This window comes from Sinocyclocheilus grahami, unplaced genomic scaffold, assembly GCF_001515645.1.
Source record: "Sinocyclocheilus grahami isolate Dianchi unplaced genomic scaffold, SAMN03320097.WGS_v1.1 scaffold26.1, whole genome shotgun sequence".
Taxonomy (NCBI): Eukaryota; Metazoa; Chordata; class Actinopteri; order Cypriniformes; family Cyprinidae; genus Sinocyclocheilus; species Sinocyclocheilus grahami.
The window spans coordinates 1,296,497-1,322,681 of record NW_015505205.1 but is presented as its reverse complement, the minus strand read 5'-3'; the positions used below and the strand labels follow the sequence as shown (position 1 = coordinate 1,322,681).

General features: G+C 37.1%; 3 protein-coding genes across 3 annotated transcripts in view; 2 read left to right on the top strand and 1 right to left on the bottom strand.

The window, feature by feature from the left end:
• Positions 1-2,631: 2,631 nt before the first annotated feature.
• Positions 2,632-6,368, top strand: LOC107566815 (GRB2-associated-binding protein 1-like). Its single transcript, XM_016252364.1, has 13 exons — positions 2,632-2,679; positions 3,294-3,333; positions 3,499-3,596; positions 3,685-3,800; positions 3,885-4,037; positions 4,173-4,218; positions 4,405-4,488; positions 4,589-4,705; positions 4,799-4,872; positions 5,234-5,338; positions 5,847-5,936; positions 6,070-6,202; positions 6,294-6,368. Exons 2-13 carry the CDS (start codon positions 3,312-3,314, stop codon positions 6,351-6,353), a joined length of 1,098 nt encoding a protein of 365 aa, XP_016107850.1. The 5' UTR covers positions 2,632-2,679; positions 3,294-3,311; the 3' UTR covers positions 6,354-6,368.
• A 1,170-nt stretch (positions 6,369-7,538) lies between these two features.
• LOC107566699 (DNA cross-link repair 1A protein-like) lies at positions 7,539-15,673 on the bottom strand. Its single transcript, XM_016252231.1, has 9 exons — positions 15,661-15,673; positions 13,875-15,266; positions 13,529-13,662; positions 12,734-12,852; positions 12,474-12,617; positions 12,199-12,344; positions 11,659-11,813; positions 10,466-10,604; positions 7,539-7,875 (listed from the first exon to the last, which is right to left on the bottom strand). Exons 1-9 carry the CDS (start codon positions 15,671-15,673, stop codon positions 7,664-7,666), a joined length of 2,454 nt encoding a protein of 817 aa, XP_016107717.1. The 3' UTR covers positions 7,539-7,663.
• Positions 15,674-15,709: 36 nt separating this feature from the next.
• LOC107566694 (NHL repeat-containing protein 2-like) overlaps positions 15,710-26,185 on the top strand; it is a 15,609-nt gene continuing 5,133 nt past the window's right edge. Inside the window, exons 1-6 of the mRNA XM_016252217.1 lie at positions 15,710-15,746; positions 15,842-16,014; positions 16,149-16,278; positions 22,544-22,628; positions 23,107-23,338; positions 25,224-25,346. Of these exons, the coding sequence (XP_016107703.1) occupies positions 15,710-15,746; positions 15,842-16,014; positions 16,149-16,278; positions 22,544-22,628; positions 23,107-23,338; positions 25,224-25,346 (780 nt within the window). The remainder of the gene's footprint in view (positions 15,747-15,841; positions 16,015-16,148; positions 16,279-22,543; positions 22,629-23,106; positions 23,339-25,223; positions 25,347-26,185) is intronic.

Genomic DNA, 26,185 nt, shown 5'->3' with positions numbered 1-26,185 from the left:
GGAAATAAATCGCATGTTTATTTTAGATCTGTGTGGCAGCAGCAATATACAGTAAATTAATCAATAAATACACTGCTCTGTTGTCTGCTCTGAGGCTGGGACTCTAAATAGTGTTCTGTGCTCATCTGTGCAGTCAAAGACAGAACAGTTAGCATGTTTTGCTCACTTTCGCAATGGGATTAGAGCTGGTACACCGTTGTCACTTGCGAAAACACAACGATGGGGGTGTACATTTACAGATTAAGGGGCGGTAATATTACAATGAGATCCCTTTGCCATGACAACAAGGGCGCAAAATCAGAAGCGCTCTTTTTCTCAGACGCTTGCAGAAAAAGGCTTACCAAAACAAAGTTACTGGGTTAATCTTTTTCACGTTTCCTTGGTTGGTAGATGCACCGGGGACCTGATTATAGCACTTCAAACCTGGAAAAGTCAGACTTTCATGATATGTCACTTTTAAGACTGAAAATTCAGCTTTGCCATCACATGAATAATCACATTTAAATAATAATAATAATAATGAAATAGAAAACAGTTCATTTAAATTGTAATAATATTCTACAATGTTACTGTGTTTACTCTATTTTGACCAAATACATGCAGTCTTAGTGAGCATAAGAGATTAATCCCTTTGCCATGACAACAAGGGCGCAAAATCAGAAGCGCTCTTTTTCTCAGACGCTTGCAGAAAAAGGCTTACCAAAACAAAGTTACTGGGTTAATCTTTTTCACGTTTCCTTGGTTGGTAGATGCACCGGGGACCTGATTATAGCACTTCAAACCTGGAAAAGTCAGACTTTCATGATATGTCACTTTTAAGACTGAAAATTCAGCTTTGCCATCACATGAATAATCACATTTAAAAAATAATAATAATAATGAAATAGAAAACAGTTCATTTAAATTGTAATAATATTCTACAATGTTACTGTGTTTACTCTATTTTGACCAAATACATGCAGTCTTAGTGAGCATAAGAGATTTCTTTCAAAAACATTAAAAATCATACCAATCATAAACTTTTGAATGGTAGTGTATGTAACTCTGGATTAATGAAAAACGCACATGCTTAGATTAATGCAAAAAGGTGTTTCCTCATTCTTAGGCATTGCTCCTGTCAGTGATGTCAGAATATTTTTAGAAATCACCCCTTGCACTAAGATACCAACTGTCCACTAGCACATGAAATTTTTATCACTCAACATTCTCACTATTACCAGTCATTTCTTTCACATATTTTCCTCCTGCATATTCTCATTTACAGTATATCATACTAATTATATTATACCCATAATTACACTTTCATTGTAAAAAATGTCATGTCTACCCTGTTGTTGTTTTTTTGATCGCTTTACAACCCACTGCATTGTTATTCGAGTCATGCCTGGCTAGTCTTAACTGATTGAGCTGATCACCCTTGCCTTACATGTAGGGACTTTGCATTTTTAGCTTTTTAGCATACCAGAGGAGTGCTGTCATCTTTCGCTTCATGACTGACTTCTAGTGTTTGTTTTTCTCTTATGGAGAAAAGCTAGCAGAGAGCTCACATCACCTGTTATAGGCCTCCATGTGTCTAATAGGTCTCTCTAGTGGTGATTTATATAACTGCACTGAGTTGTTGGAAAGGAGTTACTTTCTTTTGCTGTCAGTAAAGAAATGTGTAGTTTAAATAGAATAATAAAATATTTATTATAAGATTTGTTACACATCTAACATTTCCTATCTCATTAACAGTACATGTATACACTGTTGTATGACAACACCTTTGTCACTTTTGCAAATGCACTGCAGGAATGTATTGGCATTTTTAGATCTTAGTTAAACGCATTCGGTGTTAAACACATTCCCAGAAAAACACACTCAAATAAAACAAACATGCAATCGACCCATGCACACTGTACTTTTTAGGTAGAGTGATCAATTAATCTTTGATTTATTGTCCTACTGCAAGCTGTTTCTTATGGTTTACTTATAAGATTTTTTTTTTTAGTGTGACGTGACATGTGGCCAAGTATGGTGACCCATACTCGGAATTAGTGCTCTGCAATTTTCCCATCCAAAGTGCACACACACAGCAGTGAACACACACACTGTGAACACACACCCGGAGCAGTGGGTGTGTAAAACCAATGCACTAATTATCACTCATCTAAGACCCTTGATGAATCTCAGTTGTCTCAATAATCTAATGTCTATGAGGATAGTATAATGGACTATTGCTTACCCTTTTAAATATACTCTCATCTACAAATATTAACTGGCCTTAAAATGTACTCAAAGTTACAATAATTACTTGAGCCAGTGATATTATTAATTTACATAGCATATTATCAGAAATTATGAAACAGGTCATACATGCACCTTTCACACGGAAGTGCAAATGTGGTGGAATCTTTGTGTAAATAACCACAGACATCTAAGACATCAAGGAAAAGAATCAACATGCATCACTTTTATCATGTCTGTAAATCATTGCCAGTAAGGACCTGGTCGTTTCGGTGACCAAATTTTCCGTAAACCTAAAATATGTTTTCAACAAAGGGAGGGCACATAACAAGAAACTCCACCTGCTTCAGTGACAATAGAAGCCTTCCTTCAAAATCATGACATGCATATTTGTGAAAACAGGACAGCAGTACAGAGGACACTGTTTGTACTGCGACACACACAATAGTTAAGGTAATCCATTTATGATGTATTGCAGGTCTACGGATTCAATGACTAAACCGATCTGATTTATTTGAGCACATTAAGAAACTACGGCTACACTGCTTATTCTTGCAGTTTAAAGAATTAGACTGAAAAGCACCCAGTGCAAGCTTTTTTGGTTAGCTTGGGTTTTTCCAAATATCAATATTCCTAGATAGAATAATCATAATGAGTTGACTCATGCAGAATTGTACATTTAAAGAGATAAATCAAATTTTTAAAATTGTCATTATTTACTCACCCTCATGTAATTTTAAACCTGTATGACTTTTATTCTTCTGCGGTACACAAAAGAAGATATTCTGAAGAATGTTTTTCTTCCAAACCAACCAATATTTTTCAAAATATCTACTTTTGTGTTTCACAAAATACAACACACAGGCTTGGAATGACATGAGGTGAGTAAATGTAAATCGAAAAATGTTCATTTTGGGTGAACTTATAGTTTAAATTCATAAACATACAAAATACAGCGATGTGGCTTTTTCTATGTTGTTTATTCTCGAGCACCAATCATTGCTTCAATATTATCTCATGTGTGTGATAAAAAAAAATTACAACACATATCATGTCTGTTTTAGCAGAGATTCAACATCAACCAAATGAACAGCAGACGTAAATCAGGTATGTCTGAAATCTGTTTTAAACAATACAGACTGGCTGGAACCAGAATAGCCCGATTGGATTATAAAAAAATAATTTGTCTAATTAAAATTTTATTGTGAGAACCATTACAGATAGTGATGAGTGTTTAAATTCCGGTTAATTGTATTTACTCTTCTGCAACAGATTTAAATACTTCATGTCACAATGAAGCAGCTGAGGTGGAGGAAGTGTGCACAGGTTTTCTAATAAAGTCCCCTCCTCCTAGACAGATAAAAAATACGGTATAACATTTGGATTTCACACAGAAATATCACCAGTTTATATGTATCATCTATGTATCTATCTAAGACGTTTTATCATTCATTGCAGAAATCATGGAAGAAACGCTACTTTGTGCTTTCAAAGACAAATGACAGCTGCCATGAGCTAAAATACTACAAAACCACTGAGAGTGCCAAACCTATAAAATCTATACAAGCTTCCACGTAAGGCGAAAGCTGCTGATTTCTTTTCACATAATCAAAAAAGGTTTAGTATTATGTAGGGATATAATTATTTTTTCTATGTAGCATCACAATGCTGCAAGTGCATCCTGAAAAAAATCCAGTTTTTGAATGGATCTGTAAAGCCTTCAAGTGCTCTCCATCCTCTGTGCTCTTCATGAAAGCAGAAAATCCAGGAGACAAGGTCCCAAGAGAATTTTTCTTCATTGGTGACAGCAGGTTTGTTATGATTACCATTGCTGTACCATAATTCTCATGCTTAGCAAAAAGCTGCATTTAAAAAATGCAAATAATGGACAAAATAAATTAAGGTTAGCCCTTTTAGTGCTAATATATGGGATCTATTGTTTTCAGTAAGGATGTGAATAGCTGGTTCAATGCTTTATTCGGGGCTATGAAGGTGAGACATTCTACTTTTTGCCTATGAGCTTAATAGCTTTAATTCAGTCATAATTCTCTTTGAAATAATCATTGAACAATTAATGTTTCTCTAAATTAAAGTTCATTTTTATAATTTTTAACATCTAATTATTAATCAGTGCAATTGCATGGGTCTTAAACAGTTCATTCTTCAAACTGTTTATAGAATAGCAAAATTGAGCCACAAACTGAACCTCAGAGCATGACAGAATCCAACTCCAATGACCAAAGCCCCTCTGACACTGAAGAGGTAATTCACAAACAATGCTTTCACATGCTTCTGTGACTTTGACTCAGTTCTCATAACTTTGCCTGAATTATTTCTGAGTTGTACCTCTCAATAACTGCAGAATGAAGTTGATAGTAAACCTCCACTGCCTCCAAGGAAGAAGTCAGCATCTGAAGATGTTCCCACCCAGCACGGTCAGTGTAGCCAATCGCCCAGAAGCAGCCCATCTGCAACACAGGTATGGCATAGTTAAACCCACAAACATACACTTTCACTTATAAAACCAAACACTTACATCATAATTCAATATAACCACATACCTTTGGTTCAGGTGTATGAAAATCTGAAAGAAGAGGAACCACTGGATGAGACTGCAGTGGAAAGTAATGAGGACATGTCATCAGGGTATGGCAAACTCTCTTTATGTATTTAAATCTAAATCTCTAGATCTCTAAATCTGTTAGAGTTAGACAGTGCTTATTTACCCTTAAAAATGTAACATTAATCTTTAGATTTGAATCCGTCAGTGTCCTTCTTGAATATACAGAAGGTGGTATAACAGACCAATTTGTCTTTGATTTTGGCCTCATTTTATGCCTATCATTTGCGATTTAATGTTGCAATGTTCAAAAGCTTATTTATAGTCAAGTATCATTTTGCACAGTCATTTACAAATGTACTTTGTGTTCACACGAGTTTACCTATTGTTAGAGGCTTGATTTTTTTTTTCTTTGAGCAAATGATAATTATTTGCTTTTCTCTCCAGGAAGAGTGTGACTGGTACATCTGAAGACAGTCTGTTGGACTGTGTCACAAAAGCCTTCAACGATATGAAGACACCACAAATATCCACTGAGTCAGATGGACAAAGGTAAAACAGCTGACAAATTAAATTTCAAGACTATTGCTAATTTCTGCACACTGCTATTTGTCACATAATGAACAATTTCTCAGGCTCCCTAGCCTAGAGAATAAAAAGCTTTGTGTAAAACCTTAAGGGATTTTTTTTACCTGAGCTGTCACAAATCATCATGCATCACACTTTTCAAAAGTATCCAGCAGTGATCTTACCCAACTAGTTATTATTACTCATATTACAAAGGCGAGTCAGAACAAATTTTGCAACCAACATCATTTTTAAACTGTTTTGTAGTGTCTTAAACAGTTAAAACTGTGGAACAGGAAACTGTGCCTCCACTAAGCTGAACAGGTTAATTCTAGGCAAGAGGTGTTTAGTGCATCTGTAGAAGACCAATTCAATATATAAAAAAATATCCTAAACTGTAGAATTTAGTTGTCAAACAACTAGGGTTATGAAATTGTGGTTTTGGAATCTAGTTACATTTTGAGTTACATGTTACATGTTTTCCATTCCTCAGTGAAACGCACACCCTTATCGAGAAGGAAATCTGCATAAGTCATCATGATGCAAACATCTTAATTATTTCAGAGGAGGAGGGAAAACCATGGTACGATTCTCACAGATAAATTAAAGATTTACTGGACATGTTGGGCTGAGCACAGAAGCATCATATCCTTGTGCTCTCTGGTTCATGCAAGTTTGTTTGGATTATTTTTGCTATTATTTTCCATTTCTTTTAGTGTATCTACATGTGGGGAGATTGAGGCTTCATCTCTGTTACACAAGGGAGATCAGATCCTGGCTGTCAATGACATGTTGACAGACACAGTGGAGGAGGTACAAACATACCTAAGAAAACTCAGCAAGAGCGAGGTATTCATGAGTCAGAGTACAAGAATGATTTTGTAAATGTAATCAGAGCTAAATGGCTATAGTTGAACTTACACTTTTTTACTCTCTTCAGGTAAAACTGACCATCCGAAGGCTCCCAGGCACCATTCCTCTGAATTCTGAACCCTGCTGAGGACAAAAACAAAATCTCATGCTGTGCTATGGTTCTTCTTTGGCTTTTTTTTTAGGCCTTTCAATTCTCTCTTAAAATCAATGTGAATTTTTTTTTCTCTATGGGGAATAGCACTGTGCTGGCAATCAGTAGTCAAACAGAATTAGTTAAAAGTGCTGTAATGTAGTATGACTTCTAGTCTCTCTTTTGGTGATTTCTGAAACGCTTCACTGACATTTATGTTAGTGCCAGATCGTACAGGACTGAATGTATTGCTTTTCACACAACCCTGAAGGGCATACAGGCTGTCAACAGTAAAACAAGTAGCTCTTGTTTTCTTTTGTGCACTGAGACTTGCTGAGCCTTTGTCATTCTAAAAATATCACAGGAATGAATTTCTATACTTGTCATTTTGCACTATTCTGTACATCAGCAAGGTTGAGGCAATAGAAACATTAAAACAAGTTTAAATAGAACTTTCCTCTAGCAGTAAATGAATGTTAGATACCACTAAGGTAGGTTGAACAGTATTTTTGTGATCATCTTAAAATACCTGTGAATCTGTGTACTGAAATTGCATTTAACTGCAGTATATTTTGTAGCCACATGGTGGCAGACTAACACAAACTGAGTTGTATTAAAACTTGATCTTATATTCTTATAACCTGAATTCTGATTGCTCCCATTCAGCATATAAATTCACATCCAATTATCTTGTATTATATTACTTTAGCAAAGAATGTTGTTTTATAAACTGACAGTTGCATTATTGGAGTTGCATTGAAACCTGTCATGTTGGTAGGAAATCCAAATGTATTCATTTTTTTTCAAATTGAAACGAGGTTAAGATAGTATAATGTAATAAATGCATGTAAAAAAACTATTTACTAAAGAACTGACACTGTTCAGCATACAAATAACTTTTCTTATGAAAAAATATCTTGTACATGCATAAATTACATAAAATGTGATTTAGAGAACAAGATCATTAATGAAACAAGTGTAAAGTGGATAGAATTTATTTCCTTTAGAAACACTTTTTTAATATATAAAACCGTTAGCGTAAAAAAATAAAATACGAGGGCATATGTGGTCCATTCCTGCATTTGCCACCAGTAAGGGGAGCCATTCATTAAAGGCAACACTTTTAACCATCACACAACCAGCACTTAAAAAGGCAGGCTGGAAGAAACACCTTTTTTTTTCCAAATGTGAGAAGGCAGTCCAAAACTCTCTTCATTTGAAATGGTCCACTGAGTAATCCTGGTCCAATCAATAAAGGCACCGTTTGACTGTTTGGCCAAAGGTTGGATTGTGGATGTCAGTTTACTTTATTGCCTTGTTCCACAGCTTGAGTTTCTCAGGGCATATGATGCTGAGCTGAGGTTTCTGGGCTCAGTCTGCCACTCACGGAAAAAGCTCTCCATGGCTTTCCTGCTCCTCCAGCTGCCCACATTCACCGTGGGAATGATCTTTTTCGGTTGCAGCCACTGCACAAAACGCTTCAGCTCAAGAAAACTGCTGTGCTCACTGTAGGGAATACCTGGAACAGATAAGTATAGAGTAGGAAAGTATCTCTCAAAATCTTTGAGTTGCTGGGAAAACCTATTTATGCCCTGATCTCCTTGCTCAAAAGACCAACCATGATTTCTGCTGCTTAAGCAAAGTCACACTCTAGTAGAGGGCTGCATTGGGTTTGGGCTCCCACGGGACCCAAAGCAAATCTCGTGGAAGCAGGTGGTTTTACCTTTGCTGCGGGCGGGAGTGGGCGGTCAGAAAATTTCGCGGGAGACCCACAGGGAACAGTGGGGTTTGGCGTGTAATACAATGGAGTCAACACATTAAGTTAAGAAGAAAATTAAAGCGGCTGTTCCATAAGTCAGACATATGGAAACAATTTTCAATTGTCACTGAAAAAAATGGGAAAGAGTAAAACTGCGTAAGTTGCGATAGATGTACAAAAGTGTTCGTTAACAAACGGACATATCTGGCACCTCTGCTCTGAGGCGACATACCTATTTTCTAAGTTCTGTGTGTTTATTTAATAAGTTAAAGTTATTATATTGTGCTTTGGCTTATTTACTTAAACCTGTTTGTTAACAGTTAAACTGTTTGTTTAGTTAATCCTTTGGTGCGTGTATCATGCAGTACGTTTAAAAACTGAGGTGCCGCTAGTTGTGGCTTTGTTTTAACGGTTTAATCTTTCATAACGCTAATAAAAAAAATACCCAAAGTTTTTGTCACATGTAGTGCTTTGGTTTAGCATTACTTCATCTTGTTTCATGTTTAATGAAATCATCATCTGAGAGAAAGTCCGTGGGAGCAGGCGGGAGTGGACACAAACATTGCAGGCATTGGCAAAAGGGTCTGGCTGCAGCCTTGCACTTGCACTTGCACTCTCAGACTTCCGCTCTCAGACACTTGCGCTTCCGCTAGTGACGTCACTTGCAGTCTTTTTTTTATTTTTATTTTGTTCTATTTTTTATTACTTTTTGTTTGAATCTCTCAACATTTTACAACAGTAGCCAGGTGGTGAAGACAAGAAAAAAGAAACTAAATAATGTCACTTGCAATCGCCACTTGCACTCTCCGCTACCTGCGACGTCACTTGCAATCGACACAAATCGTGCGTGTTGCCAATCGAGACAAGAAGCTGTGGTGGTTAAACGATTAAAAATAATTTTATACTATAACATACAGGGTCCTGCAAGAAAAAGACAAGACCCCACAAATCCGTGGCCACAGAACAGCAGAATATGAACGCATGCGCAAAGTCTCTCGTTAAGCGTTTTCCTCCTGTAGAAAAACAAACACTTTTTGTGCCAAAATTTTCATATCGGTGCATCCCTACAAAATAGAACAAAATAAAAAATAAAAAAGACTGCAAGTGACGTCGCTAGCGGAAGTCTGAGAGTGCAAGTGCAAGTCTGCAGCCAGACCCTTTTGGCATGGGCGGGAGTGGAACTCTCAGGTTGCAGGAGCGGGCGGTGGTCCTGGTCATAAATTCAGCGGGAGCGGGCTTAAGAAAACAGTCCCGCGCAGGGCTCTATACTCGACTCTAGCCTTTTGTATAATTATTTCACAAATTATATAGTGTGTTTGTGTAAAGTAACAAGCAAAAATTCCCATTAATTCCTCCATTAATTATTCATGTTGGATGTCTCAGATTCCAGTGGAGCTTGTGAAATGAGATGTGTCTACTGCTTGATGCAGCACCTGATTGGGCTGCAGACCGCTGATATTACGAAATTAAAACCCTGGGCTTGCAGAACCTGACATCTTGAGTTTTTCCTCTGGATCAGATCACATCTGCTGATTCTGTTAATACAGGGCATGCTGTTCTTAGCCTGAAACGACATTCAGCATTTCTAACAACTGCAGGAAGTGAGAAAAATCAATATAATGTAATTACATTCCACATACGAAGCCATTAGGTATAATCTTGTCAGTTAGTGGAACAGAATGACAAGGCTGTGTTGTGTCTACACTGAAAATCAGTTCAATGGAAAGCAATCCTCTTTAAGATCTTAAGGAAGGGATGGTGTGACATATCAATAAAAAAAAAAAATAGCACTTTTTCTGCATTTTTGTTTTATTGGTATAGACCTACCATTAAGCAAAATGAAGAAAACCTATTAAAGCATCATAAAACTGTCCATCCTAGATGCAAGCAAATGGAGCAATATAAGGCGTATTTATTCGCTTTTTTTAAACGTCTTATTTCGATTTTGATTTAAAAGGATGACAAAAATACAAACTCATTTTGCTCTTAAAGTCACCAGACAAAATAGAGGGTATTTTTTTCCTCTTATAAAATCAAAATGCAACTACAACATTACAGAAACAACACAATTTGGTGTACATCTACTTCCACTGATTAGGGCTTGTTTGGGCTTGCAATTTAAGTTTCAAGTGAAGCAACCCAATTTTCTAAAAATATTAGAAGTAAATGTAGCCCTACATATGCGCTACTGGCTGATTTTACCGAAAACCTTTCCTGTTAATGTCAGCATCCCAGACAGTCTCAGATATTTCAATTATATTGTAATAACTGAGCGTAAACACATGAAATAGTGAATGAGGCAAGTAAAATCATTATATTAAATCCCTTATAAATCTAGACTGACACATACCATAGATACTGATGTTCTCTCGAGTCTGAGGCTGGATGTCTTCCATCCTTACAGTTTGGCTGAAGGTCCAGCCTGTGGGCTTGAACGCCACTAGCTGGTCATACTGCCTGGAGAACTTATTCAAGTGTGTCCGCAGGTTCTGTACAGTTAAGAAAAAACTTCTGGTCATAAATATTTAGGCTGATTAGCTTGAGCTGTTGCTCATTTTTAATTATTTTGAATAAATATGTCTGCAAATGTAATAAGTGTAAATACTCTTATTCAGAAGTTTTGGGAGAGTTTTTTTTTTTTTTTTTTTTAGAAAGAATGCATTAAATTGATCAAAAGTGACAGCAAAGACATTTATAACCTTACAAAAGATTTCCATTTCAAATAAAGGGTGTTATTTTGAACATTCTATTCAAAGTATCCCAGTTTCAACAAAAATATTAAGCAGCACAATTGTATTAAACATTGATAAGATTATATCAAAATAGACTAGTTATTTAAAATTGTAATAATATTACTGTTTTAATGCATTTTTTATCAAATAAATACAGCCTTGGTGTGCATCAGAGACTTTCAAAAGAAAAACACAATCTTACTGACCCCAAACTTTTGAATGGTAGTATGTGTGACAAAAAGGGTAACTGAAGTCAAATGATGCCACATTGCAATCAGCTTCTTTCTTTCAATTTACATAATGACTTTTCAATGTGGTTGCAAAAGAAAATGTGGTGCAATCTACAATCAACCTTGCCCTGCAATTTTTCCTCCATCCTGTCAGGGCCATTTAAACCCGTTTCTCATTGGGAACAACCCTGAAATTTCTTTGAATCAACATCTACATTGGCATGGGTGAGAAAAGTTGCTTATAATGGTTCAAGGCACATCATATAACTAATCTTTATTATCTGCAACTGTCTCATTAGAATTTGGTCTCTGTAATTAGAATCTTTATTTTTTAATATGCCGCATTAGCATAAACGCGCTGTCAAGGAAAATTAAAGATAACACTGAACGCTGCATGAATTTTAAACTCCAAATTGAATAAGTAAACAGCCTCATTGATTGTGTTTAACATAATCAGCTCTTTTTATACACTTATGAACTCAAAAAGCAAAAAATGCAGATGATAAAAATTCATTTTGATCATTTAAAACTTACAGATATGACAAACAAGCCACAGAAGTTTTAAATGTAGTTCAACTCACTTTGAAATTGAGCTGCATCATGGGAAGTACATGCACCTGGGCCGCCCGCCAGTCTGTAGTGATGCGCTGGCCAATCTCCTCCGACTCCAGGCAGCACATGGTGTTATACTTATCCTTGGACAAACACACCTTCGAGCCCAACACTTCCGATATAGCTAGAGGAACAGGTAAACATTTTTTATATATCTCTATATAGACAAGAAGGAATGAATGAAAATTAGTCTAACAGTCCACAGTGGGACACTAAGTAATCATAGCTTTAAAAGTAAATGGGTGCAGGACATTAATCATGGATGCATTTTCTAAAATGAACAGGAAGCCAGACAAACTGTGGAACAGGAACAAAATTTCAAAGTCAATTTAGGACAGCATTTGCAAACCTCTTTTTTAAACCGTTTTATTTTATACAAGCCTCATTCACGAGTGAGCATGACGGTCACGGATAATAGAAAAGTGAACAATCTATCCTTTCAAGAGCGGATGAAGTAGCACAAGGTCTACAAGAGGTCTGGACAAAGCAGGACAACATTGCTCACTGACCTAGAAAAACCTTCTCTTTCCCAACTGCGTAGGTGCCACAAACCACAAGTGTACGAGGGTTCAGTGTGATCTGTTCAAAAGCTGTGTTTACGGCAAAGGTGATGACTTCCTGTTGAGTGGGAAATGTATACTCAGGACTGCAATACCTATGGAGAAAAAAAAAAAGTTTTATTTTGTTTTTAATCTCAACCCTATAACCCATCTCAGTTGATGCAATCAAAGTGGGCAACACATAACGCAGCACCAAAAAGTAGCTTTATTAGTAGGGAACTCACGTTGTGTCCAGATAGAGGGTCTGTATCCTGAGACCCTGCAGCTCTGGGTAGCGCTCCATGGACGGATCAGCCCGGAAGTCACCTGTGTGGAGTACCTTCTGGCCATCTGGCAAAACAAATAGCAACATGGCTGCCCCAGGACAGCTGGGGGGGGGGACAGTCATAGTAATTAAGGTCTTGTCATTCTGTATGAACATAGGAACCTTTTATTAAGTAATAACATTTGCTTCAAATGTTTATTAGTTAGAGGATACACTCACTGATTAGCATCCAGGAGAGTGACCTTCACTCCTTGCACCATACACTCTGTGCTCATTGGGAGAACATGAACATACTGCTCACCCACCTTCAGCTTGCTTTTCACCAGGTTACCAGTTATCTGCCATGATTAACACCAGTTAGTCATGAAATCCAAGATTCAGTCAAGAGCAAATCCTCCCTGACACCATCATTGAGAAAAAAATAAAACATTTTCTTTTCTTCATTGGGATTTTGCTTTCCCCATTTGTTTTTCCATTTTTCACTTTCATCTTGATTTATGTCAATTTGTGATGTTTCATGTCAATGTGTTGATATTCCTGATTTCATAACCATGACACATTTTTGAAGTTTAAAGTGTTAGGTTTAAATTTCAACCAAAAATGAAAATTCTTTCATGATTTACTTATGATTTAAACAACTCCATGTTGCTCCAAAACGGTATGACCTGCTATCTTGTGTGGAATATAAAAGAAAACACTGAGATGTGCTTTAGTGTTTTTTTGTGTGTGTATACAAAATAAGTCAATGGTCTTCAAAGCTGTGTGGCTCCCAATGCTCTTTTGTATTTCAAAGAAGAAAGAAATGAATAGAAATGAAAGGTTTGGAAGAACATGAGGGTGATTAAATAATGACAGAATTTTTATTTTTGAGTTAACCATCCCTTTAGTTTCTTGGGAGGGAACTGTGAATGTTAGACAATTTCTATATAGTAAATTGAACTCTTCAGTTTTCCAAAGAGCAAGGAAAATCCTGCTTTCATTATTCTTAAAGCGCAATGAGGTTGGGATACATACTTTGTTACAGTAGATGGGTAAAACAGAGTCTTTTTTCAAGCCACCATAGTGGTCCGAGTGGAAGTGAGTGAGAAAGTAGGCTGTGACACCTTCAACAGTTCCATACTGAAAAGCATCCACAGCAAAACCAGTTCCTAAACAGAGAAAAAGCATATTATATTCTCCAAAGCACATTAGACCAAAACAAGCTAAACAATAACAGTTATTATGGGAGTAAAAGAATAAACACATCTAGTACAATAAAGTTCTGGCACAAGCTATTAAGACCGAAAGTGTAAATGCTTATGCAATCTTAACAACTGGTATTAAGTAGGTCTAAACAAAAGCATTAAAGCAGTTCACAAACCAGGAATTTTCTTGTAGAATGGACACCGCTTGGGCTCCTTGGGATTTCCATCTGTCGTTCTTCCTCTGCTCCATTTCTGCCTCTCTGCCCTCCCTCCTCGCTTTCCTTCTGTTTGCGTGGGCCGAGTCGTACCATCTTCTGCAGCAGGCAAGACACTGGACACTTCAGATGGAGCTTTGCTCTTCCTACGCCGTCTATCCTGGAGCTTAGCGTCTTCCCCCTGAGTTTCTGAAATCCTCGCTCTCCTAGACCCTTGCTGATCGGTTTCTCTGACCGTTGCCTTCACTTCCTCCTCAGCCTTTTTTTCATTCAATGGCTTCAAGCCAAAAAACACCCCAATGTCTGTTTGCTTTAATCCAGAGGGACCTGCCTTAGTCTGAGTTCTCCTAGGAGCCATAGATGGTGTTTTCTGAGTTAGGGCTGTTTGGGTGGAAGACAACTCTTGGTTTATATAACTGTTGGCATGTACAGGATTAGATATGCGCTCCCGAAGACACTCTAATACCAAACTTTGAGGTGACTGTAGCTGTGAGTTGGGATCTTCAGGATTTGTTGTGGATTGTTTTCCTATTGATTGAGGTCCATGCTGAAATGTTCCATCAGAAACACCTGTGGAGCTGGAATTAATCAGGTGATCATCGGGTGCTAATGATGTCTGCAGTTTCTCACAGGTGTCTAATGAGTTTTTGTCTGGTCCATGTTCCATGTTCCCTGTCTCATAGTGGTCCAGCATATTATAGAATAGATCATCATCTTCATCGCTGAACAGTTTAAGAGAATCTTCATCAACCTCATTTTCCTGCAGTGCAGTACTGTGAATCTCTATATTAGTTCTGTGCTCCTTATCCACATTTGGAAGTTCAGAGAGTGGGGAGTAGGAGATATAATCACCATCATTACATTCGAAGAGCTCGGCTTTAACCTCATTAGCCTGTGTCTGAACAGCATTGTCAAAACTATGTGCTTTAGCTGGATTTGAAGTCTTCATTCTTGCTTCCTGTGAGGAATTCTGAGATTGCGATCTTTTGACAGAAGGAGACCAACCTTTCTTTTTCTTGATATCTTCAGTATTAGGGGAGCGCAAAAGCAGCAGTGCGTTACTCTGGGTGGGAGTTCCCTTTGGTCCATCACCAGGACATGAACTTTGGCTGGATGAAGCAGATACATTCACAGCGCTGTCCACAGAGCTCTCCGTACCAGATGCAGGTGCAACATTATTAACTGACTTCAAGCTGAAGTCTGAGATGGCCTGGGTCGTGCAGTCGTTTAACGCTCGACTCTGAGCAAGTAGAGAGTGGCTGTATCTCTTGAAGTGATTGGGAATGAAGGATGTACAATGAAGACCATCTGGACATTCTGTAACATTAGAGACAGAGAAAGTGTCATTTTTTTCTTATATACAATAATATTCTTGGAAATATTCCACATTAAAGTGATAAGAGCATGTTACTATTAGGCTCCTCAAACCTTATAATCAATTAATTTTCTAGTTGTAGGCCTACATATAGTAAATATTGAAGTAAAAGGGTGCAATAAAAAAAAAAGTATCACGGTTCCCATAAAAATATTAAACAGCACAACCGTTTTCAATATTTGCTAATAATAAGAAATGTTTCTTGAGCAATACATCTGCTAAGTGGGAGAACTTGCACAATTGGTGGCTGACTAAATACTTTTTTTCCCCACTGTATATACACTGTATATATTATTTTATTTTATTTATTTATTTATTTTTAAATGAAACCTAATTCTGATAGCAAAACTATGCAAGAGTGAATTTCTTTGCTGGAAAAAAGCATGTTCTTTGTAGCTGTTTGGGTGTTACAACCTGAAATATGGGGCAAATTGCATCCGTCCTTGAAATGCAGTTCTGTTTCCTTAAATGCAGGATGGTTCCAAAAAATTAGGGTTGCCAACTGCCCTATATTTTAAGTATAGAAAAACTGCTAATTTTCTTTTTGGTGAAGGTTTTGAGGCTATTTTAGTCTACTTTTACAAGTTTATCTTTGCCTTCATAGGTCCTTCAAGTGGGAGACGAGATGGAAATTTGTCTGAGGCACAGTTCAGCTCCCCACAAGGGGTGTTCATAAAGGGAGACACGGTCTACGTGGCTGACACTGAGAACCACCTTGTTAGAAAGGTAAATCAGCAGAATCGGGTCAAGCTTGTTCTCCTGCTGGCAACTCTAACCCAAATTCACTCTGATTGGTGCTTCAAAAACCGCTTGTCTCTGTCCTCAATAAAATCTGATGTTTGTTTTTTTTTCTTCTCAAGATCAACCTTTCAGAAGGAAAAGTCTCGACCTTAGCTGGCGTTGGCGTTCAAGGCACAGATAAAGAAGGCGGAGCACCGGGACCACAACAGCCAATCAGCTCTCCCTGGGACGTTGCCCTTGGCAACGCAGGTACTTTTAGTGGTCATCCTCATCCAGTATACTCTGCTCCTTCCTTTAGAATTAGAGTCACTCTGCCTTTTTTTCTACCTTGCTCTTAAAATTTAATATCTTGTGAATCTGCATTTCATTATTCTGCCGGGAGCATTTTATACATCCCTTTTTCTGCCTCTCACATCTTCTCTCTATCTGTCTTGTCCATCTTGGAATCTTTAATCAGGTTGTTCTCAGAAGTCTTCGCTCTGTAGATACCACACTCGCCTTTGATTTTCACAAGTGTGTGTGGTGCGGGGTGCAAAAAGATCTTTGTTCTGCTAAAATTGCCTCTTGTTGTTTGGAAGCAGCCCTGGAGTAAATTGCACGGTCTGTCAGTTGCTAACCAGAGACACAGAGCTGAATGTTGTGGTGTTGCCTGAGTTAAACCCACAACACCAAAGAAAAAGAAGGTGATATGATCAGAAAGCACTCATGTGGCTGTGGTTTCTGATAAATGGTGCCTCTAACAAACTGTTTTTGTCGAAGATTGCCCCTTTTTGTTTTGCAGTAATATCTTTATACACAGCGGCCCTGGACAAGATGTCCTACAGGTCTGAGAAAATTTAATTTAACATGCTTCTAAAACATAATTAAAATTCCTACTTTATATTTTAAGGCATTATTAAATCAGTCTGCATTATTCAGTCATATCGTTCCATTAAACAGCTGAAGAAATTGATGTCGCCAGCATTAGCCAAGAGAGAGAGAGATATTTAAAGTGGTCTGTGTGGTGTGTGTCTGATTTAGTCCGCGTGAGTTTGGAGCACATTCATTGATGGTCCCCGCTGTGCATTAGGTCTGTTCCCTGAACAGTCGGTTGCTTTCTTGCAGGTTATCCTACGAAGAAAATAAGATATCGCTGTTTCCTGTTCCTTTATGCATCTGCTGTTGTCCCTGATGCCGTTTTACTTTTATTTATTATTACTTTTATTATTTCCATTTCTTTCCTTCTTCCTTTCCTTTTATTTGTATTCCTTTCATGTGTTGTTTAATGCAACAGTCTTTTTGAAAGTTTGATTTAAAGTGGTCATAAAATCAGAATTTTCACTTCTGAAATAAAAGCTTCCTCCAGTTCAAAAGACCATTTATTAACTATTAATTAAGCCACAGAAGCTGCTCATTCCAGATTGTTTGATTTCTGAAGTCAGAAAGTTGAATTAATTAACATAAGGTCATCTACTTACACATTAACAATGCCAATTCTATGTTCAGAAATGATAAAAAGGGTTAGGATGTAGCAGTTTTATACCATTGTGTAGGGCTGTGCAATATATCGAAATATCGCAAATGTACATATCACAATATGCATATTGCTACGGCTTGCAATATTTGGGACCATGAACAAAAGACAAAGAGAAAATCACTGCTCTTACCTAAATAACTTTTGTAGCTTAAATAAGAATCGGTGCATATTGAATTCATAGAGTAAATACTAAGCAGTGTTGTATTTTTCCTTTTTATTATTCAGTTCCTAAACTCATGTTAAAATGACATTTTAATGTAGTGCTAGAGTAAAACACTACCGTTAACTTTCAGAAGTTGTTGTAGGGGTGCTTTCTTCTCACAAAAAAATGAAACATGCTAGTTATATTAGAATCAGAATCAGAATGAGCTTTATTCACCACTTAAGTGTGCGCAAACACAAGGAATTTGTTGTGGTTTTACAGGAGCTCTTGATACATACATGCATACAAATAACTATATATTTATGACACAAGATAGTTATAGAAGTTCACAGAACTGACTCCACAACAGCTGAGTAAAACATCTGCGCATTTGGCACTTAAAGCATTATCGTATCGCATTTTTCTTCAATATCGCACAGCCCTACCATTGCGTTAATACATAGGTTAAGGGAAAAAATTATATATATTAGGTGTGTCACAATAGACAAAAATTATAGTTTGGTACAGCAGGGGGAAGAAACCTAAATATACATTTTTATTTATTTATTTATTTTTAAACAGTGGTTTACTGAACAAATTGTGTCTTTGTCTTTAAATACAATTAGAATTTATGTATAGATTTGTTTATCTTTGTTGTAATCTGGAGCTCTTTACTTACACATTACTATAATATTAAGGTTACAAATAACAGATACAAAACTATTAGATTCGGTTTCTGTTTATTTTATACAATAATAAACACTCAAATAAAAAAGAAAAGAAAAATTGTGTACAAACTTTTAAAGGGGTCCTATTATGCTCTTTTACAAAGTCTTGATTTTGTTTTGGGGATGTACTAGAACAGGCTCTCATACTAGGTTGTTCGAAAAACACATTATTTTTCACATGTTTTACATTATTACAACACCTCTCTCCCCAGTCTGGCATGAATGACTCAAATAGTTCCTGTATCAAATGAAAGCCTGCCTTCTTTAAAATGAAATGTGCAGTGATTGGTTAGTTGGGCCATTGTGTGTTGTGATTGGCAGCACTCGGCGCCTGGTCGGGAAATGTGATGCCCCTTACCATAGCCGCCTGCAAGCTTCATTGTAAATATTGTGTCAAAATCAAATCAATTTGAGTGTGATTTAAACCCGGATGATTGTAACCACTCTAAGTTCGTCTGCCTTGGGAAAGCTAGCGTGTCTCCGACATAGTGATAACACTTGTTGCCTTCTCTAGTGCAGCTCAACCAGGTCTCGTCCCATTCGTTGGTTTTTGTGATATCACAAATCCCGGAAAATATGCGTTGTAGTCCAAACGAGACGTTCATTGTAGTTTTTGAAAAGTGATTTCTGTTAAATAAAATATCTCCTTTTGAAGTGGACTTTGAGCTTTGTAACTTTGCAGATCTTTTTTATGCTCAAACAGGAACATTACAGACTAACTAAAGTTGAAAAAGCATAATAGGACCCCTTTAAATTGCATGTAAGGCAATTTTTGCATTAACTTCAAAATCTAATTATAAAGTTATGTTTCTACTTCAGGTTAAGTAAAATATAATGAATATATATAAGCAAATAGAGGACATACATTTAGCGTAACCGTGTCTTTCCACGGTTAAAACTCTGAGACATACAAGATCTTTCAACATACCTTCACGTGTTCATTCATGTTTATTTCATGCAGCAACTAGTAGTAAACGGTATTAAAGAGGAAGAGATGATCGCATTCACTCGCACTCCACACTGCTGCTTGAACTGATGTGTCTAAACAGATCTGTCACGCCACATCAAAGAGCGCAAAACAGCATTTATTGTTTAAATTTCCTGGTAAAAATGGACAGAATTTGACAGATGAGACTTTGTTTCTTATTGACAGAAACGAAACACAGAGAGTATCGCAATTATTGGTGGTTAAAAGGCTACAACACTGTATTTGTTGTGTACACATGTACTCACATGTACCGAACTGAAAGACATGAAAATGTGCTGTACGAATACATGTACCATTACACCCCTTATATATGTACACACATACATAAGGGGTGTAATGGTACACGTATTCGTACAGCAAATTTTATAAATATATGTGTGTGTGTGTGATTTGTTTTTAAGAAAACTGAATGCTCAAGTAGGAGGAGATGCTAGAAACAACATGGTTCTTGAAATTAATTTCTCTGTATATGACAATATCGGAACCTACTGTAATATTTGCAATTTCCATTTCATCATTCATAATATTTCCTTAACCATCTGTCTGGTTTGTATTTCCCTTTTTTCACTCGTTTTCCACCTTGAAGTTTAATTGTAATGTGGAAATCCTGCAGCATGTCTTTTGTCATTCATCAAATTTCATCTACTTTGGCTCGTTTGCCTTCCATCCATCTCAGATCCCTTTGAAAACCTGCTTGGGGAGAGTTCTGCTTCTTTCCTTTCCTTTCCATCTCAATCTTTTCCCCCCTCTCTTTTCCTCACTCTTTCTTTCCCTCTGTCTCACTCTTTCATGAATGCAAGTTGTTAGGCTCCAGCCCAGCAATGAAATTGTCTCTGATATGCGCAGTACCATTAGAGGTCTATTGTTAGACACAAGTACAGAGCACCTCATTTCTGATTCCTCAAAAAGAAATCGCAGCGCAATGCTCTCAAGTATTAGTGCCCCTCCACATGGTACTTAAACTGATTTCTAATGTAAATTCATCAGTTCAGGTCACTCTGTGCTGGACACCATAGCATACTTTTATGTTTTCAGTGCACTAGAGCATTTCAGTACTTTGTCATTTGCCACATTCCACAAATAGAATACATCAATATGGTCACCATTTTTTTTTTTTCACAAAGGGTCAGTGAAAAGAGGCAAATCTAAACCAATGGAAAACATTAGAAAGTCAAACTAAATTTTATAAAATACATTTTAGAAACAAAAAAATCACTATTTATTTATATTATTACATATAAAATATTAAACTATATACAAAACAAAATAATACATTATATTACATAATATTTAGATGAATTAATTAATTAGTTCAGGCTCCTTTACTACATTTTTTGGGTGAAATATTGAGATTTTCCCCACAGACCAATAGTTAATAATAGTTAATAGTCTATATAGTATAATATAGAATTATTGCTTTTTTTGTTGTAACTGGATGCGTTTGTGGGGCAGGTAGTTAAAGGGATAGTTCACCCAAAAATGAAAATTCTGTCATTAATTACTCACCCTCATGTCATTTCAAACCTATAAGACCTCCATTCATCTTTGTAACACAATTTATGATATTTTTGATTAAATCTGAGAGCTCTCTGACCCTCCCATACACAACAAGGTTCCTACCACAATCAAGGTCCAGAAACGTAGCAAGGACATCGTTAAAATGGTCCATGTGATATCAGTGGTTCAACCGTAATTTTATGAAGCTACAAGAATACTTTGTGTGCAAAAAACCCCCAAAAATTACAACTTTATTCAACAAATCTTCTCCACATCACCCTGGTGCCATTTTGGAGAGTATCACGACGCATGAACGTACTTTTTCCTGCACATAAACAACGCATGCGCGTGATGCTGCTGACGCAGAACACGCATGCGCTGCACCTTGTTTACATTCAGAGGAAAGCACATGCATGCACCGTGATACACTCCAAAATGGCACCAGGGTGACGCGGAGGAGAAAAAAATTGTTGAATTAAGTAGTTTTTTTGTTTTGTTTTCTTTGCGCACAAAAAATATTCTCGTAGCTTCATAAAATCATGGTTGATCCACTGATATCACATGGAGCATTTTAACGATGTCCTTATTACGTTTCTGTGCCTTGATCGTGGTAGGACCCTATGTGCGCGGATACATTGTTTACATTCAGATCAAAGCGTAAACAACATAAACAACAACATATCCATGTACATACGTTGTTTACGTATGTGATACTCTACAAAATGGCGCTATAGGGTGACGTGCAAAATGGCACCAGGGTGACGCGGAGGAGAAAAAAATTGTTGAATTAAGTAGTTTTTTTGTTTTGTTTTCTTTGCGCACAAAAAATATTCTCGTAGCTTCATAAAATCATGGTTGATCCACTGATATCACATGGAGCATTTTAACGATGTCCTTATTACGTTTCTGTGCCTTGATCGTGGTAGGACCCTATGTGCGCGGATACATTGTTTACGTTCAGATCAAAGCGTAAACAACATAAACAACAACATATCCATGTACATACGTTGTTTACGTATGTGATACTCTACAAAATGGCGCTATAGGGTGACGTGCAGGAGACAAATTGTTGAATAAAGTGATTATTTTAGTTTTCTTTGCGCACAAAAAGCATTCTCGTAGCTTTGTAAAATTACGGTTGAACCACTGATGTCACATGGATTATTTTAATGATGTCCTTGCTACGTTTCTGGACCTTGATTGTGTTAGGATCCTTGCTGTGTATGGGAGGGTCAGAGAGCTCTCTTAATTCATCAAAAATATCTTAATTTGTGTTCCGAAGATGAGCGAAGGTCTTTTACGGGTTTGGAACGACATGAGGGTGAGTAATTAATGACAGACTTTTTGGGTGAACTATCCCTTTAAATCAGACGCCTACATCAGATAACATATGTTACTTTATGTGAATATAAGCGATCTCATTTACAATGTGGAATGACCATGCATGCATTGGTGAGATCTAGTAAAATTATCGTTATGCAGCCCGAAAAGATAAAATGTGATATGAAGGCTATGCGAGTTTACTCATTTAATGTGTACTTGACTAAGAATTAGTTCTTATTTGTATCAAGATAATCAACATCAATATGTTGTAAACATGTAAGCTGTTTACTATTTGATAGCGTGTGTTTGTGTTTATGCAGGTGGTGATATATTGTGCATAGCCATGGCAGGAACGCATCAGATCTGGGCTCTCTTCCTGGAGGACGGGAAGCTTCCCAAAGGGAGGTGAGCTCTTCTCCCTGTGTTCTCCTCATGTTAGTTCTGTACAGTCAAGGCAGCGTTCAAATAAAGAGGCCACGGGACTGCCCAAGTGATGTCATTTTCTGGGCAGCCACACAGTTCACTGTTGGCGGAAATTGTTCTGATTGCCCTGATAAAAAATTAACTCTTAACTTGGTGTGTTGTTCGCAAATGTAACATTTCTCTTGATGTTTTTAGAGCCATAGCAAGCACTGGTAACAGCTTTAATATCTCAGATAAAGAACATGCGGGGGGAAATACTTTATTAAATGTAATAATCTCAAGACTTTCTGGCACCATGTGCCAGAGACTTTTTTTGCCCTTACATGCTATTAGTTCCTAATTGCAGTTATTTTGTCACAATTCCGGCTTTTGTTTTAGAGTCAGCCAAATTAAGAGCAGTAACTATTCCATATAATCATTGTAATCAGACTTAACCATCTTTATCTAATGCCTTTTCCAGCGACAGCAAAAAAGGAACATGTGTGCGCTTTGCGGGCAGTGGGAATGAGGAGAACAGAAATAACGCATACCCTCATAAAGTGGGTCTGGCCCAGCCGTCAGGCCTGGCTCTTGCTCCGACTGAGCCCTGGGAGTGTCTCTTTATCGCTGACAGTGAGAGCAGCACCATTCGTAGCCTTTCACTGAAGGATGGAGCAGTCAAACATGTGGTGGGGGGAGAAAGAGACCCTCTGGTAAGCCCTACCTGCCATGTTTACAGGTCTGAACAGTTTAACACAGGGGTCATCAAACTTGGTCCTGAAGGGCCGGTGTCCTGCAGAGTTTAGCTGCAACCCTAATCAAACACACCTGAACCAGCTAATCAAGGTCTTGCTGGGTATCAACCTTATTCCTAAACTCAGAATAAGCCTATGGGCGAAACTTCTGGTTCATTAGCAGCTATAGGGGAAAAGAGAAGAAAAGCAACATGCAGTAAATGGTAAAACTGTTTGCATTACAAACCAGTGTTCATAATTAAGATAATACACTAAAATAATATGGTAAGATACACCTATTTGCAGTATCAAGCAGCAAAACGAGTGGTTTTGTACAGCTAAAAATAGCTGGAAGCAAATGAGACCGGAAGCAAGACCAATATCATTTACAAATGGCCACGCCCATTTTAACATGAAGAATAAGGTGGATACGTGAGTATCCAGGCAGGTGTGTTGAGGCAAGTTGGAGCTAAACTCTGCAGGACACTGGCCCTCCAGGACCGAGTCTGGTGACCCCTGGTTTAACATGTTAAAGATCAGTGTTTCTCACCCTTTTTTTTTTTTGTTTTATGCACCCCTATAACACTTTAATATAATAAAGTGGCTTTAATAATATTGATGCCAGATGATATCTAGTATAATAGATATGTTATTGTAGTATTGTTTACTATCACAGTATTTATTAATCTTTTGAATTAGCTTTTATTTTTATAGTTTTTATATTAAATTTTTTTTTTTTGTGATTTTTATTTATTTTATTTTTTTATATGCTTTTGACAGTGTTTTTAGATTAGCATTGTAGCTTTTGTAACTTTAGTGCTTTAACTTATTTTAAATCAGTTAGCTGCCAAAGCAAAATTTCTTATTTTTATCTAATATTTAGTTTTTTATTGTAATATTTATATTTTATTTATTTTATTTAGTCTTAATTTATTTCAGGTATCATTTTCATTAATATTATTAAAGTCACTTTTAACCCAAAAAAACCCAACAATACTATGGGTGAAAAGCTCACTGTGTAGCAAAAGTTTATAAAATTTGTAATTTTAAACGGGCTGTTTATAAGTAAATCAATGCTTATAAACCTGTATAAAGAGTCTAATCTATTTACAAGTTAAAAGGTCTTTATACATTATTAGCCGGGTTAATGCAATGAATTATAAGCCAATCAGATACCAAGAAGTTTAAAGGTGTTAAAATTCTCTTGTGAGGACTCTGCTCTTTGGTCAGGCAGACCTTTATTTCTTCTGATGAGTATCAGATAATTTCTCTCCCTACTGAGTACTTTGTCTTCCCTGCACATGCTTTATAAGGGAAGGAGTGTGTTGTTGTCCAGTTCACATAAGGAAAAACACCACATGTAGAGATTTGAATTTTTATGGGGTCATAAATTATCACAGTTGATTACATGCAATGTAAAGCACTTCTTTGTACAAGTTTGTTTGGCACTACAAGATCCCAAAGCTTACTATAATACAAGGAGACATTTAATAAATGAAGTCGTGGAGCAATTTTTATCACTTAATGAACCTAGGCGATTTGAATGAGAAACAATTTTTCTCCATTCCTTGGAGCAGTCGAGACATTTTTCAGATCTGCTAGATTTCCTTTGAGTAGACTGTTTTCTTCTGGCTGAGAATGGATTGGGTTTCACCATATTTGGTCACTGGGATTAATGAGGTTTTTTTTTTCTTCCCTTGTGATGTTCAGTGACTTATTTTGTACATTAGACCACCGCAGCGCTGTGATTGAGTAAATATACAGAATAGGCTCATGTATACATTCGCAATGTTGTTCGCATGGGTAAGCGGTCAAGAAATCATGCATGACCTTTAAAGAGTATGTTTTTTCTTTGCTTGAGCAGAACCTTTTTGCGTTTGGAGACGTTGATGGTAAAGGCATAGATGCAAAACTGCAGCATCCATTAGGAGTGTCCTGGGATGAGGGCAGCAGCCTCCTCTATGTAGCCGATTCTTACAATCACAAGGTCAGTCTTTCTGCACCAGACACTGCACTGAATGCACTGAAGTCCTATTGAGTGACTTTTATTTTAAAGCCAAAATAAACTTTCAACACTGTATGTATCTACTATATATGCATGTGTATGCATGTATGTATGTGATTTTATATTTTATATATATACAGTGGTGTGAAAAAGTGTTGGCCCCCTTCCTGATTATATTTTTGCATGTTTGTCACACTTTAATGTTTCAGATCATCAAACAAATTTAAATATTAGTAAAAGATAACACAAGTGAACACAACATGCAGTTTTTAAATGAAGGTTTTTATTATTAAGGGAAAACAAAATCCAAAACTACATGGCCCTGTGTGAAAAAGTGTTTGCCACCTAAACCTAACAACTGGTTGGGCCACCCTTAGCAGCAACAACTGCAATCAAGCGTTTGCGATAACTTGGAGGAATTTTGGTCCACTCATCTATGCAGAATTGTTGTAATTCAGCCACACTGGAGGGTTTTCGAGCATGAACCGCCTTTTTAAGGTCATGCCACAGCATCTCAATAGGATTCAGGTCAGGACTTTGACTAGGCCACTCCAAAGTCTTCATTTTGTTTTTCTTCAGCCATTCAGAGGTGGACTTGCTGGTGTGTTTTGGATCATTGTCCTGCTGCAGAACCCAAGTTCACTTCAGCTTGAGGTCACGAACAGATGGCCGAACATTCTCCTTCAGGATTTTTTTTGGTAAACCGCAGAATTCATGGTTCCATTTATCACAGCAAGTCTTCCAGGTCCTGAAGCAGCAAAACAGCCCCAGACCATCACCATACCAAAAGTAAAATATGGTGGTGGTAGTATGTTCTTTTT

Coding starts and splice junctions, on each gene's coding strand:
- LOC107566815 (XM_016252364.1), top strand. CDS start 3,312: ATGAACAGCAGACGTAAATCAG. Junction 3,801..3,884: donor AAATCTATACAAGCTTCCAC/GTAAGGCGAAAG, acceptor TTTTCTATGTAG/CATCACAATGCTGCAAGTGC. Junction 4,219..4,404: donor CTTTATTCGGGGCTATGAAG/GTGAGACATTCT, acceptor AACTGTTTATAG/AATAGCAAAATTGAGCCACA.
- LOC107566699 (XM_016252231.1), bottom strand. Junction 13,663..13,874: donor ATTCTACAAGAAAATTCCTG/GTTTGTGAACTG, acceptor TTCTCTGTTTAG/GAACTGGTTTTGCTGTGGAT. Junction 11,814..12,198: donor GAAAGAGAAGGTTTTTCTAG/GTCAGTGAGCAA, acceptor CTGTTCCTCTAG/CTATATCGGAAGTGTTGGGC.